The sequence below is a fragment of the Tiliqua scincoides genome, chromosome 1, assembly GCF_035046505.1.
Source record: "Tiliqua scincoides isolate rTilSci1 chromosome 1, rTilSci1.hap2, whole genome shotgun sequence".
Taxonomy (NCBI): Eukaryota; Metazoa; Chordata; class Lepidosauria; order Squamata; family Scincidae; genus Tiliqua; species Tiliqua scincoides.
The window spans coordinates 60,049,774-60,065,811 of record NC_089821.1 but is presented as its reverse complement, the minus strand read 5'-3'; the positions used below and the strand labels follow the sequence as shown (position 1 = coordinate 60,065,811).

The 16,038-nt window shown below is 44.5% G+C and overlaps 1 protein-coding gene across 4 annotated transcripts in view; it reads right to left on the bottom strand.

Annotated features, from left to right (window-relative positions):
* The window catches only part of LMNTD2 (lamin tail domain containing 2), an 87,055-nt gene that overhangs the window by 20,610 nt on the left and 50,407 nt on the right, over positions 1-16,038 (bottom strand). For all 4 annotated transcript variants that reach the window (XM_066610874.1, XM_066610867.1, XM_066610882.1 and 1 more), the window contains 3 exons: positions 15,050-15,211; positions 3,959-4,057; positions 826-929 (listed from right to left, as the gene is read on the bottom strand). In XM_066610874.1, the coding sequence (XP_066466971.1) occupies positions 826-929; positions 3,959-4,057; positions 15,050-15,211 (365 nt within the window). The remainder of the gene's footprint in view (positions 1-825; positions 930-3,958; positions 4,058-15,049; positions 15,212-16,038) is intronic.

The window sequence follows — 16,038 nt, the reverse complement described above, 5'->3', positions numbered from 1 at the left end:
GGACGAGGGCTCCCTCCACTGCTTGCTGTTTCACATCTGTGATGCAGCAGTGGCAGCAAAGGAAAGGCCAGCCTTGCTTTGTGCAAGGCCTTTTATAGGCCTTGAGCTATTGCAAGACCTTCATTCATTCATATAAGTTCCATCTCTAATATATTCATTTATGTAAATTTATTCAAATTTTAGAAGTAAATTTTCTTTTTCCCCAGCCCCTGACACAGTGTCAGAGAGATGATGTGGCCCTCCTGCCAAAATGTTTGGACACCCTGATCTTGATGAATGCATGCTGGGGAACATCTCACTGTTCAATTTTCTACCTCTTATACAATAGGTAAAGTCCTGTTCAAAAGTAGGTGGAAACTCTGGATAGAGTTCAGGTTAAGAAGACTGAGTATTGTGTTATTTTGAAAAATATCCAAATGCCCATTTCCAGGTGGGTTTCTGCATGTTTGTTCTGGGCTGCAGTTTACTTACTCTATCCAGACTTCTAATCCTCTCAACCCCAAGGCTGGCAAGGGAATGGAAACAATTCATATTGAGTACTGAGTGCTGGACTGAGGAAACTGCATGTGTGTGTGTGAAGGGGGGAGGTTCATGCCCAGGTTTTGCAGCCAGTAAATCCTCAGAAAAAACCAAAGATTAGTCATTTAGGAGTCACATGGGGAGTAAAAACCCAGAAACAAAGCCCTAGATAGGGAACCAGCTGTATAGTAAGTTGTTTTTAGCATGTTGCCAATGCATTCTGATGCAAACATATCTGGATGTGTGTATTCTTCACCCACACTCTTTTTGTCCCCTTCTTTCAGAAATTCTGTGATCTGCAGTTACCTTTCCTCTGAACTGTCCTCCGTTAAGCCACAGACGCCAGGATCACTCTCTACATGACTGATTATTTCATCTTTCTCCTCATCAGATGTTGAGAGACTTCCAAACTAAAATAAAGAAAGGTGATGAAACTGATAAATACCATGCAGGAAGGACAACTATCTGTGAAGCATAATCTGTGCTCCTCTGCACCTCCACCCAGCTGTATGTAGGTTTGCCAAACGTTCTGAATTGGCCTGGAGTCTTAAGGAATAAGCATTGGATCTCCAGGTGACTGCTGAAAGCAATCATGGAGATTTTAACAGAATCCAGTGGCGTCACTAGGGAGGTGCGGGGGGTGCGGGCCATGCCGGGTGACGCGCACAGGGGGGTGCCATGCTAAAATCGAGGTGGTTAGGAGTAACCCCATCTTATTATATACCGTTGGATGTGGAATTTTGAGTGGAATGCAATGCAAAAAACCAGAGTGAAATATCTCCTTTCTATCAAATGTTATGGCCAAAAAACCGGAGTACAAAAATGCATGGATCCCTATGGAAAGTGAAACTGAGCTGTATCGCATGTTTACTCGTGAGTAGGTGAACTTGCCTTAGTTTGGTGGAAAGGGCAGGCTGAGGGGAATCCAATGACACCAGAATGGTCCTGATGGTGGTGCTGGGGGATGCCTGTTCGACACCCTGGCCTTTGAGGTGCGGGGTGCCGCAGGGTTCAATTCTGTCCCCCATGCTATTTAATATCTACATGAAACCGCTGGGAGAGGTCATCCAGGGGTTTGGAGTGGGGTGTCATCAATACGCTGATGACACCCAGCTTTATCTCTCCTTTCCTCCAGACTCCAGGGTGGCGGTTGAGGGCCTGGAGCGCTGTCTGGAAGCAGTGAGTATCTGGATGGGGGCCAACAAGCTGAAATTAAATCCGGATAAGACAGAGGCTCTCCTGGTTCAGAAATCCTCGATGCAGGTGCTGGATTATCGGCTTGCTCTGAATGGGGTTGCACTCCCTCTGAAGGAGCAGGTCCGCAGCTTGGGGGTCCACCTGGACTCGCAGCTGCTCCTGGATTCCCAGGTGGCGGCTGTGGCTAGGGGGGCCTTCGCTTAACTTTGGCTGGTGCGCCAGCTGCGTCCGTACTTGGATCGTGCAGACCTGGCCACGGTGATCCATGCTACGGTGACATCGATGTTAGATTATTGTAACGTGCTTTATGTGGGGCTGCCCCTGAAGATGGTTCGGAAACTGCAATTAGTGCAGAATACGGCGGCCCGTGTGGTCACTGGAGCTAGGCGGTTTGACTCTGTCAGCCTGCTTCTCCGGGGGCTACATTGGCTGCCCATTCGTTTCCGGGCCCAATTCAAGGTGCTGGTTTTGACCTTTAAAGCCCTATACTGCTCTGGGCCAGGCTATCTTAGAGATCGCCTACTCCCGTACAATCCGGCTCGTCCTCTCAGGTCATCAGAGAAGGCCTTTCTACAAGTGCCACCGCCTAAGGAGGTACGTGGGGCGGCAGCAAGAAATAGGGCCTTCTCAGTAGTGGCACCAACGTTGTGGAACTCCCTTCCCCTTGACTTAAGAATGGCTCCCTCTCTTGAGACTTTTCGGCGAGGCCTGAAGACCTTGTTGTTTAACCAAGCCTTCTGACTTCATGGCCTTTTTAACATCTTTTATACATCTTTTAGTTGCTTTTTACAGGCCTGATTCCTCTGCTGTTTTATGCTCTTTTATTCTGACTTTTATCTGACTACTGTTTTTATGGGTTCTGCTAATGTGTTTTTAATATGTTTTTATCTGTTTCTGAAATTATGTTTTAATCTCTTTTATATGTTGTTAGCTGCCCTGGGTCCCTTTGGGGAGAAGGGCGGGATAGAAATAAAGTTTTTATTATTATTATTATTATTATTATTATTATTATTATTATTATTATTATTATTATTATCCAATGAATGCAGCCCCCAAAAACACCTGAGAAGGAGGTCCCTCCCTCCAAGCAGATGAATGTATTGAGCCCTATGGAAAGCAAAACTAAGCCTCACGGTTGCATTTACCCGTGAGTAAGCAAACATGCCTTGGCTGCTGTGGAAGATCAGGTGAAGGAGAATACAAGGCTACCAGAATGGTCCTGATCCTATGCACCTGGAGCTAAACAAGTGCTCCAGAAGGCAGCCCCCCCCCCCACTAAAAAGGATCAAAACAGAGGCTTCAGCTGATAAGGTGAACCTTTTTGAGACTTGCAAAGCCAGGTGGATCCTGACAATGTTCTGGTTTAAACAGAAGTTCTTAAATTGAACTGGGCACTGGGTAGGGCTGAAAACCTTACTGATTTTGGAGTAGGGGTGTTATTGCAGGCAGGCTACAGAGGAAATTCACTTGGTGGACCAGGACTGGCTTCTGCTTACTTAATTATGGTATTTGTTTTACTTTAATTATTTATACTTATTTATTTTAATTTGCCTGATGATGTCACTTCCACCATAACATCACTTCTGGTGGGTCTTGGACAGATTGTCATTCTAAAAAGTGGGTCCCAGTGCTAAAAGTTTGAGAACTGCTGCAATAAGGTGTTAGTAAGTTGACACCCAGGCGGTGTGTGTGACACCACTAGTGACCAAAATCACTAAAATCATAATTTGGAAGAATAATACTGTCATGTTATATATCAATCAATGAGTAATTTCATGCAGAACATGTTCTATCTTTGTTCTATCAAAAGGTACAGCCAAAAAACCAGTGGGGGCGGAGTGATGGTACATCACCACACCCATCACCTGGGGTGCTGCCCCGCCCACTGCATGGGGGTGATGCACTGGCATCCCGCACCAGGTGACGCGAACCCTAGTGACGCCACTGACAGAATCTCATTGGCTTATGGGCCAATTATATCCCCACACCCTGCTGCCAGAACTGTAGGGTGTGCTTTCCAGCCATTGCTGCTGGAACTGTGGGAGAGCAATTTCCAATCTATCGAGTGGGAGGAGTGCAGATGGAGACGGGCATCCCCACTTCAACTGGCCTCATGTCTGCGCTGGCCCTGCTGTACTAGATGAGAGTACTTATAACTTCTGTGCACGAGTTTAAGGCTTCAAGTATCTGGCCTTCATGCTTTTCTGGATTCCACTAGAAGTTCTGTCTTCATGACACTGACCCTATGAAAGGCATCCACAAAACTGGTGTGCTTTGGGATTCTTCGAAGCCTTAGGTCACTTGATTCCGGCAATATTTTGGTTCCTGACTCTGACCAGAGCTACACAAGAAAGAAAAAGTGGCACATCATTAGAACAGACAATCCATCAAATTTATTTACTTGTTCCATCTGTATCCAGCCCTTTCACCAAGGAACTCAGATTACTCTATTGAGGATTCCTGATGAGCAGTAGGCTTTAACAAAACTGTGCTGTGTATTGTTTTACTGTTGTCAGGGCATTTGGTTCCTTGTATTCAGTTTAGCTGAAGCCTAAAGTTCCTTCTTTATTCCTCTTGGCTAATGGAATTGGTTGGGGGAGAGAAAAGAAAATATCTGGAAAGAAAATCTCTGGAACTCCTAATTCCAATGAAATGCATTTATTTAAAAAATAGATTTTGGATTAATTCTTGGAAATAGTTTTGCCCTTATCAGAATCAATATATCATTTGATACTGGAACCAAGATACTGAATGTTATAGGGCAGTGTTTCTTAAAATGTGGGCTGCAACCCACCAGCTGGTCACAACCTGATTTTTGGTGGGTTGTGGACCTGCTGCGATCAGTTGCGGACCTATCATTGGGTCCGATGGGGTAAATGCCCTATGCGTGAGTCACTAGGATCCCACAGAAGCCTCTCTGAGGCCCCTGACGGGGGTGGAAACTGTGTTTCTAGTTTCCTGGAAGCACAGTTTATCGTGTCGGGGAACCTCAGAGAGGCTTCCCCGATGTGGACCTGGGTCTCACAAGGCTCTGGGAGCCTCAGGTGAGTGGGGGGGGGGATGGATTTTTGCATGGGGGAGTGACGATGGCCTGCAGAGGGGGTGCCATTGTGGACCTTTGCTCCAGATGTAGGGCTGGGGAGGTCTGCTACTGGCTATGACCAGGAAGTTGCAGGGCATTATGGGATGTGACTGGAAGCTACTTCTGGGTTGCACGGGTGCATGACCTGCTTCATTGGCTGCCCATCACACCCTGGAATACCAAAAATTGCATCATGACCCCCTGGTGGGTCACAGCCCACAGTTGCACATATAACTACTTCTGCAAGGCTTCTGCAGCTGATGAAGCAGGTTGTGTGCTGGCACAACCTGTAAGTGACTTCTGCATCACACTCCATAATGGCTTGTGGTGTGGCAGCTGGCACTGGCCTGCAACCTGACCACCACCAATGAAGTGGGTTGTGCAGGTAAGAAGTTTGTGAACTGCTGTTATCGGGTTTTAAACTGAAAACTCAGTCATCTAAGTATAGAATAGCAAGTAATTTAAGTATCAAGTTACTTCCCATCAGCACTACTCAGAGCTGGACTTTAAGCCATGCTTCTGTGCAGTGATGGAGCCAACCATTTATACAACACAGATCTGAACACCTTGTGACCCATGAAGCTGAAGGCAGCTGACTAGCTCAATACTAAAGTCGGCCAGCTGCTCTTCCGAGGAAGACAGTAAAACCAGAGTTTTATCAAGTTCCTGGTCATACACAACTGTTGGGCTTTATTTGGTCTGATGGGACACAAGTTATGCAGGCTTGGTACAACACACAATGTCCATCTTCATATTCAAACCTGCATTTGGACAGAAATAGAGGAGCTGTATCTTTATAGCAGCTATAATAGCTCAAATACTGTCAATAGCATGAAAATTTGAGGATTTGGATTTTCAGACAAGTTGTACTATATGCATGCACCAGTTCTGCAGAAACATAAATTAAGAATGGTTGGGCTTGGCAGAAGCCATTGTTGCAGGGCATGTTGATTGACCAAGCACTACACTGTTTTAGTGCCTATTTACTAACCACCCCTGTTGTTCCTTAGCATTGGAGGGAAACTGGCTTATTCCCCCAACTACAGGACAAAGCGCCCTATTCCTTACCTCTTGCTGCAAGTAACACCATTTCAGACCAAAGACAGACTCCGTTGACCATTCCCCACCCCCCGGCCCGTGCAAGCTAATTTTCTGCAGTTATTTCATGGTGGAAATATACACAGAGCACAGTCCTCCTTATAGGTTCCACATACTACCAACAACACAATCTGTCATTCCAAACAGCTTTCGTGGAAACCACAACACCAGGGCTTATGGGAGTACCAACATTTTCTGTAACATTCATGGGGGGGGAGGAGTCAATACATGAATTTAACTGCTTCATTTTTAAGATTGACACCTAGCTAGTTTAAGCCAGCAACTATTCAGTTTATGCCAGCTAGTTTATAATTTCTTCCAGTTCATCTTCAGTGCTAGATAGCAGACTATTTTCATTGTTAGATCTACATAAATCTGAATGAAGAAACAAATGCAAATTATCAGCGCCAAGGCCTATTCTCACCCTTGAGTGGGAGGGACTATGATTAACAAAGCTCCTCTCACAATAGAAGAAACAAGCTGGTAAATTCAACTTCCCTGCTATGTGGATGAGAGATCTAATAGCAATAGCCTCTATGACACTCAAAACTAATGGTATGTAATTAGCATGCAAGAAATCTTGAAATGGAAAAGAGAGCCCTTCTCGTCTGGCCAACCACCCACCCTCACACACTTATGGGTAGCAAGATTGGTATGTGCACTCCAGAGTGCAGCTGGGAAGATAAAACAACCTTAGCAGTCCAATCTGCTGTAACTCTTCATGTGACGATGCAGTAGTGCCAGTGTGATACCTGCAGCATCCTGTGGAGGAGTTTCAGCTATCCGAGGCCTCCTTGGGACAAGGGTCTATGCAGACCTGTGCCAGCGATATTGCTGGTGCAAGTCCTTTTTGATCCAGAAAGGTGGATCAAGGCCAGGAAAGGGGTTAGGTTTTGGTGTGTGCCACTGCTGCCAAAACCAGCCCTGCCAGGTATCGATCCGCTGCCCTCCCCACTCCTGTTCCACCCACCCCACCTCCCTCCCACCCCCTAAGCCAGTGATTCCCAATGGCCCTGGGACATCATGAGGCACTTGCCAGGGCACTGCAGGCCACTCACTGTCTGGCAGCAAGACTACAGCACAAGCCTCCAGAGGCAAGAGGCTCAGTGCAGCAGGCAGAGCTGCAGCACACGAAAACCATGCACAATGAAAAGCCCTCCTACCTGCCTGAGCCTCTAACCACTGTTTGGAGACTCGTTTTAGGCCTCTGAACTCAGAAGTGAATGTGGTAACATCACTGGGTGATGTTTCGCATCATTGCCATTCACTTCCAAGTTCCAAGGGCTTCGCAGCTGTCATACATTTTGTACCACTGCCTAGGAGATTTTACCTTGGCCAGTGAGTGTCCAGAATTTGCTGGCATGTGATGCTTGCTGCTTGTGGTAGCATCCAGACTACACATTCAGGCAGGATGACCAGATGTCATAATGACGAAAGAGGACCAGGCACTCCAAAATGTAGGACATCCAAGAAAAATGTGGGGCATGACAATAAAAGCTAAAAGCATTCATATATTGATTTCATGCGGTTAATTTAAACACCATATTATTTAATTTAAAACTGTATTACACATAATTGGTACACATAATTTATTAATTACAAAAAGGCTATGTGCTGCCTGCTCACAGGGAAAAAGAGGACATTTAAGTTCCTTTCCAGGACTCAAGGCTAAAAAAAAGAGGACATGTCCTGGAAAAAGAGGGCGTCTGGTCACCCTGCACTCAGGTGTATCACCTTTTGTGACAGCCAAAAGTACCTACCACCACCAGAATTCTTGTTTTAGCAGCTCTAGACACTTTTAAGATTGCACCCTAGAACTGATCCTTTATACCAGACCTACTTTGTTGTCCACATCTTTAAGAATACTGAGACTCATTGTGGAACAAGACACATCCATTTGGCGTAGGAACACATGGTGACCAAGAGTTGGGTGGATGCTGCAGTGGGAAGCAATAGGTGGCAGAACAGCCTCAGAAATGTTTGGAAACCCTGGAAGCCAGTTTCGGTGCCTGGTCAGATGAAAACTTACTTGGTTGCAATCCTCAACAAATTACAAGATCTCTGATTTCACAGCAGAATCGAAGAATTTTTTCATTAAGACTCAATATCTTACTTGTATTGATTATTGTAACTAAGGTTATTACTTTTTGTTTTCTGTTTTAAGACATTTTTATTTACCATAAGCCTTTGCAAATCAACTGACCACACAACCAAGTAAATAAAACAATATGTGAAACATGTGTATGATATGTATCTAGGCTGATATGTATCTAGGCTGATATGGTTGGCAACTTTCAGTCTCGAAAGACTATGGTATAAGCCTACAGCACCTGGTATTCCCAGGTGGTCTCCCATCCAAGTACTAACCAGGCCTGACCCTGCTTAGCTTCTGAGACCAGACAAGATCTGATACAGCTATGTATAGGCTGTTCACTTTTCAAATTAGACATGGAACAAAGATTGGATAAGCAGTGAGTGCCCCCTAATGGACACACGTTGCTATTAGGGTTGAATTGTTCACCTAAATTAGAATTGCTTTTATCTGTCACCATCCAGGGCTGGCCTCCCGAGGCCTGATGTGGCATGCCAAAAGCTGCCCCCGTACCCAATATGCCAGACTTTGCTCCTACCACTGTTCCAGACAAAGTTTGCTCTTTGTCTATGTCTCCCCCCCCTTTTCCAAGCTAGGGAGCAGTAAGACCTGTAGAGGCAAGTTGATGGTCAGAGATGGGTGCTCCCCACCAACCTGCTGCCAGAAGCGATTGCTTCAATTGGCCTTGGGGAAAAACAAAACTTTATTTGGGAAGGTTATTATGTATGTGGATAGAGATATCCACATAGGTATTATATACTCAAACTCTCCAAAAGCTTTTGTCAAATCCCATCCAAAAAAGGTCTTGGGTAAACTTAGCAGTCATAGCAGGACAGGTAATTAGTTACAGAACAGGACACAGAGAATAGGCATAAACAGACTTCTTACAATGGAAGAAAGCAAGCAATGGAAATCCCAAAGGATAAGTATTTGGACCAATGTTATTTATCTTGTTAGTAATTGATCTTGAGTTAGGGAAGAATGGTGAGACATCCAAACTTAAAGTCAGGATAATGAAAACCCAAGCAGACTGCAAAGAGCTCCCAAATGGACAACAAATGGCAAAAGTGGTTTAACACAGGTAAAACCGGGATCAGCCTGCTTGCCAAAACACATGAACCAAGTTTCAGACACTTCATGAAAAGAACCATAGTATGAAAACACTGCTGCCTAGAACTAGTGAGATAATTAGAGGTGTGATTATTCACTGATAACTTCTCATGGGGCTGAGGGGGCCAAAATCCGCAAACAAAAAATAAATTGGGAAATCATTAAAAAAAATCAGTAATGTGCTGGACCGGAGTGGTACACGGATAATGACTGCGGCTACATCTACTGACACTATTCCACCTATATATACTAGACAGCCTAGTGGCTGTCTGCTGGTGTTAGTGGCTGTCTGCTGGTGTTCTTTTGCATCTTTTTAGATTGTGAGCTCTTTTGGGACAGGGAGCCATTTAGTTATTTGATTTTTCTCTGTAAACCGCTTTGTGAACTTTAGTTGAAAAGCGGTATATAAATACTGTTAATAATAATATAATCTACCTAGTACACTTTTAAAAGCGATTATAATCTATAAAAATGCATCTTTGGAATAAAAACACGCAATACTGCTTTCTGCAGTTTTCCTCCTTGGAATAAAACCTAAATAAATAAATAAATGCTTGTGAATACCTCTAACAATGAGATAAGGTCTGTATGACCCAAGAATGTAGTTCCAGTACCAAAGGCCTTCTTGGAAGAATTAGGTGACATCGCATGCCCACCATGTTTTTATAACATCCTAACTAGAATTTACCAAATTACAAAACAATAAGGTTGGCCACCCATGAGGCCAACTGAAGAGGCAGCTGGATGGTAGGGGGCTCCTATCTCTATCTGCCTACTTGCCTCCACTGTTTCCCCTTCTCTTTCCAATAGCAGGCTAGGAAAAGGAAGAGGGGGACAGAGAGGAAGAAGAAATGTGGAGGGTGCTGCCGGGTGGCAGGTGATCCAGGGGTCCTGCAAGTACCGCTAGACACCATCTCAAGTACCACTGGTGGTACTCATACCACTGTTGGAGAAACACTGGCATACGGTATTTGGCCAATAAAACTTTGAACTGTATTTGTATTCACTTTACATCAATATTACAATATTACATAACTATATATTACATATGGATACTTCCAGGGTCCCATTCCTCATACTTGTCCAGCAAGAGAGGCTTCTGGAAGGCTTGACAGCTGCACTGAATTTAAGTCATTGTAAATTATGTTAATAAATTATGCTGCTTCTACTTTAACGCTTCTCAGTGGTGTCCATTAAGTAATTAACTACAGCCCCATTTCACTCTGCCTTGGTTACAATAAGAACTACATGATGCACCATGGGTCAGGATCTGCTAAATAGCAGTGGATTGCTTGAAGAAAATATTAACTCAGTGTATGACTGCTGTGAAAAAGGGAAATTGCACGCTAGGGATTATTAAGAAAGCAATCAAAATAAGATAGGATATAACATAATGTGCAATAATTGCCCTCATTTTTCCCTATTTTTTGCAAATTATTTCTTTCTTCAGGACATTTCTAGCCACCCCACCCCATCCAGGACTTTGGGATGCTCTTCTGAAGTTCTTTGCTTGATAGCCACAAGTGGCAGATCTGTATTGATCTTTCCTTATGTATGGACTCTCCCAGAAACCATAGCTTCCAGTCAACACTCCTGGTGAGATTTGCATTTGTCCACCAACTGGGCAGTCAAGCCTACCTGTCTAGGGAAAGGGGTGGGATGAAGTCACAGAGCAGCTTCCACTCAACCAATCAAATAGCCTGTGACATAATTAAACCTAGGTTTCTCACAGCCCAATCCTAATGGGCTTCTCTTCTTCCAGATCCTGCCTTACAGCTGTCATACAACTTACACAATGTTGAACACCAGCTGAGAGGCCATAGAGGCCCCACATGCGGAGGCAGGAGACAGAGCACTCCCCCCAATCAAATAGGTTGGCAGGGGAGGTAGAACAAAGTGGGGGGAGGGTGTTACAGGGAGTAATGGAGGGTGGAATAGGACATGAGGAGAGGTGGCACCCAGCACAGGTGCCTTGTGCCAGATGTTATCCCCTCTGATAGCAACCAACATGCCCCCCTTCTCTCCTCAGACTTGTGCCAGCTAAACACAAGCTGGTACAGTGGTTCGAGAGACCCACTGGGGAGCAGGAGGCTTGTGTTGGAGGAGATCAAGCCTTCTGATCTCCCCCCTCCCTTGCAGGATGCACAGCAAGCCTTTTTGATGCAGCTGCATTGGCTGGGTGGGGTGGGGGGAGGATAGGATTGAGCTGTTAAATTCAAGTACAGGAATGCTTGGATGTGTTTTGCCAGGTCTGCCATTGGAAAAAGCTGCTGGTTCACCGAAAGCACACTCACTTACTCTCCAGTAAGGCCCAAATTCCCGGGATAATGTAGGTCGCTGTGTTTCTAGTTAGACTTATTAAGGAAATGAATGTTGCTTTTGCTTGCTATTTTGACCCTAGCATGGTAAGAGCGTGGCAAAGAGTGGCCTTAGTAGGACTTTTGACCCTGGGCAACCCCAAAGCTAGAGCCATCACTGACTGAACTAATTGGACCAATACGCTGAAGCAGTTGCATAGGCAAATGTAGGTGCCAAACACAGTCCAATAAGAAGGTTCATAAAATCACACAGGGTATGGAAAAAATTTGTTGCCTCTCTCCCATAGCAATAGAACTTAGGAGGTCATCAAATGAAATTGATTAGCAGTGAATTGACATTGATTAGCAAGAGATTTAGCAGTTGTAGATTGTGAAGGGCTAATGAGGGCAAGCAAGCTGAAATTCAATCTGGACAAGACTGAGCTTCTCAGGTTAGGAGACCTGCTGATACCATAAGGGTGTGTTCTGATCTTGATGAAGTTGCACGCCTCTTGAAGAACCAGATCTGCAGTTTGGGAATACTGCCAGACCATCTTTGTTTTGGGAGGTCCAGGTGACTGCTGAGTCCTGCAGTATGTTTGCCTAGATTTGGCAGGTGTGCCAGCTGCACCTGTTCTTCTCTCAAGCAGACCTGGCCACAACTACGTGTGGCCTAGTTATCTCTCAGGTACGCAGTTGTAATGTGCTCTGCATGGGACTGTATTATGATCATGCTGATTATTTTTCATGGCCAGTTGAAGGCTTAGCTTTTTTGTCAGCCTTCCCCAGATCTTTTAAAAATAGTTTTAATTTGAATTAGGTGGCAGTTTTCTCGCAGTTGTGTTGTTTTAGCTCTTTTTGTTATTCTAGTTTCCGCACTGTGTTTGTCTTTAAAAATCTACTATAAACTGCCTGAAAGTCTTCCTGAAAAGCGTGGGATTTCAATTTTAAATAAAGTTGGAACTGGCAACAAAACTACATTCACACTATACATCATAAATTAAGAAATAACGCTGAAATTCACTGCCAGATGACTTTACCAGACGTCATGGTGGCCATTAACTTAGGTAGCTTTAAAAGGAGATTAGATAAATTCATGGAGGTCTATCACTGGCTACTAATCTTGGTATCTACATGGAATTTTCACATTCAGAAACAGTGAGCTTCTGAATATCAGTTGCCAGGGGCCACAGGGGCCTTTTTTTCCTTGTTGTGGGCTTCCCCCAAAGAAGCATTCAATAGGCCTCTGTGTGAGCATGCTGAACCAAATGAACCTTTGGTCTGATCCAGCATTCTCTTATGGCCTTCTCTTATGTCCCTTCACAGTTGTAGCCTCAAAGCGTCTGCCAAGTCTGCTTCCTCTGTCTTGCTCCAATGCTGTGATACACACAGCGCTTATGTAAGTTCTGGCTTTTCTCTGTAGATTTTTAGACTAATTTCTCTGATTAGATTGGCTTACAGTGGTTCCCATCTGGCCATTTTTCTCCCAATTACTATAATTAAACTTGTTAAAACTAGAGTGGAAAGTATGGTTCAGGGACTAGATTCTGAAATCCAACTGTAGGCACTCTAGATAACTGTCAGCCCACAGTTGTCTCAGGAAGCTTGGACGCTCTCTACACAAAAGCATACACAGCATCAATGAACACTTGTGACACAACCAATCTGGAACTAGCATCAGCAGAGTGTGCTCCGCCACCATTACCCATGCAAAAGTGCCATAAAGCACTTTGTGATGGCATGCCTTCAAGCAGCGCCAGCAGAAAGGCCAGAACATTTCCACTGGTGCCATGTGTGGAGCAGAGCCTGCTGAAGCAGGTAAATGCTGCTCAGGGGGCAAACCACGGTGAGGGGGGGCAGCAATGAGGGTGAGCCCAGGAGGGGGAGGGATCAGTGGCACCAGTACATGCTATATCCTATCCCCCTCCCCAGGCCTGTTGACCCTGACAAGGGTCAACATAGAGTTGCGCACGCTACATAGCTAGGATAGGTCCGAGTTACTCATTGCACCAGCCGGGGCTTGCTCCACAGTTAGGGAACATTTGTCCCCTTATCCAGAGGAGAACTCCAACCTGCAAAATTCCCCCATGCATCGGCTCAGGGCAACATGATCTGACGAACAATCTGTACCATGTGCTTTTGCTGTCACATCCCTTACCCCCCCCCCCTCCAACTTCTGCATTAGCCACCTGACTGCTCTGCACACATCTCTCTGGTTCCCTGGAACAATGTCAAGATTATGAAGTAATTGCTTCTGACGGGCGATGTTCTTCTTTGATTCAATCACACACCTTTCTTAACCTTTCCTGTTAAGCTGCCATGGTGGAGCTGCATAGACTCTCCCCTGGGCAATGAGTGACAGACATTTCTGAGGGACAATTCTTCAATGTGGAAATTATTCCCATTTCTTAGAGAGGTTCTTATCATCTCAGCATTGCCCAGGTGGGCATGGAAAGCAAGACTGGAAGAGGGGCAGCTAACTCTGTGTCTTCCCCTTTGCAAGAGGAGGTTAGCTTCCCCCCAATATTATTTTCTACTTGAAAGGAGGAAGCAAGGTTGCAAATGTAACAGAAGCAGCACCTTTGCTTAGCCCAGTGGCCTGTAAGAAGTATGTATATATATGTGGAGATAATCCATGTGACCAAACTACCTTGCTGAAACTGTTGGTTGAGTGAATCCACATAGCATTTGGCAAATGGTCAGTTCCTGTTTACATGCTCACCACTTAATTCATGTTCAGATGCTTAGAAATAATGGGGGAAACATGGATTTCACAACATCTCTGGCACAAATACACTCTCTATACACATTCTCAACATGGCAATTTAGAGTCATTCTAGGCAGAATGAGGCAGTAAACCGAGGTGGGAGACTTTGGAACTGTATCTCTTTAGATTGTCACTTCAACATGTGGGTCATGGTGGGTGTTGTCACATTTTTAAATGCTTTCCACACAGAAAACTCCCTACATTTAAAAAAAAAAAAAAAAAGCAAAGCAGAAAGACTTCAACATACTCTTCTCTCTTATGTAGTTTACTATATGCAGGAAGCTTTTAAATGGGGCAGGTGCATGTTGAACCAGCTGATTTCTTATGCTCCAATGCATTGTTCTGCTAAAATGTTTTTGAAACTTTAATTACAAATATTGTAATTTGTAGCAACTCCAAGAGTGCATTTTTGAGAGTTAGCTATACATCTCAGTCACAATTCTCATCATCCCATAGCATTTCATTCTCAAAATATCAACATTTTCAGAATTAGCACATTAGCAAAGTTGTGAGATCAGTTCCATAGAAAGGCAACTTGATGGAGAAACAGACACATTTATTAGGGAGCTCCAGTAATCGGTCAAAATTCAGTCCATAGGTAGAGACAGAAAACACTTGAAGGAGGCCCCCTCCCTCTGTTGCTTGGAGTATGCACACATCTTTGTTCCCCCCCCCCCACTAGTGCATCTGGTCAAGCTAGTGTTTGTCATGCTTCAAAAACCAGCAAAACCTGTTCAACCAGAGATGACAGTGGTATAAAATTAATGCCTGTATATCCATAGGCACTGAGAGCTCTCTATACCAACTTTACTGACCTTAAAAAACTCTTGTCTCTCCCCAGTTCGTGTCAGCAACTGGTAAATAAATAAGTGCAGTTCAACTCCTACCTCAAAGCTCTCGCGTGCTATTTGTGTCCGTTCATCTACTGATGAGCTGGACTCTGTGTCAGCTTCATCATCTGACTTCGCTGACAAAGTTCTCACTGTCTCTTGCAAGTGCCGGATAAGCAAATGCGACTTTACGAGTTTATCTTCCAGCAGTTTCATCTCCTTTTTAAAAAAAAAAAAAAGAGAAAAAGGGGAGATGTTGGAAATGAGAACATTGGTCTAAAACCCTAAGTTCTTTGCTGGCAAACTGTACGGACAAAAATAGCAGAAGACAGACCACATGTTCCTTCTAGAATAATGACTCTTTAATTTCACAATACTTCACAGAGTAATAATATTCTCAGAAACAAGGTTGAACCTGCATTAACATAAATAAAGGACTAGTTTAAACACAACCATGATTTCAGGCCTAATCCCATGGGCCTGCTGCACCACCAGAACTTGTGTTCTAGTGTGCTTTATGGCAGTTGCAAAGGCAACACATCATTCCATGAAGCTGGGCCACCACCACGAACGGCCTCTAAAGACACCCTTACCTTACTTGCCAATAAGTCAGCACAGGGGATGGTTGGGGAGAGGAGGAATGGGGTGGAGGTAAGGCAGGGATGTGTGCAGAAGCTGGGAAGGGGTAAATATTGTGGCAGCAATGGTGCCGATATCTCTTCCCCCTTCCTGGCCTCAATCCACCTTCTCGGGTTCACTCAGACTTGCACCAGCAGAATCACTGGCACAGATCTGAGTAAACCCAGTGGGGTAGCAAAGACTTCCCCTCAGGCAAGGTAGCAAATGTTCTTTTACTTGGAGGAAACCTCTGGGACATGGACACACACACACAAACAAACAAACACAGGATGCAGCGTGTGCTGCAGTAGTGCAGCTACATCAGTGGGGGAGTTAATAATAATAATAATAATAATAATAATAAACAGGTATTTATATACCGCCTTTCTTGGTCTTTATTCAAGACTTTATTCAAGGCGGTTTACATA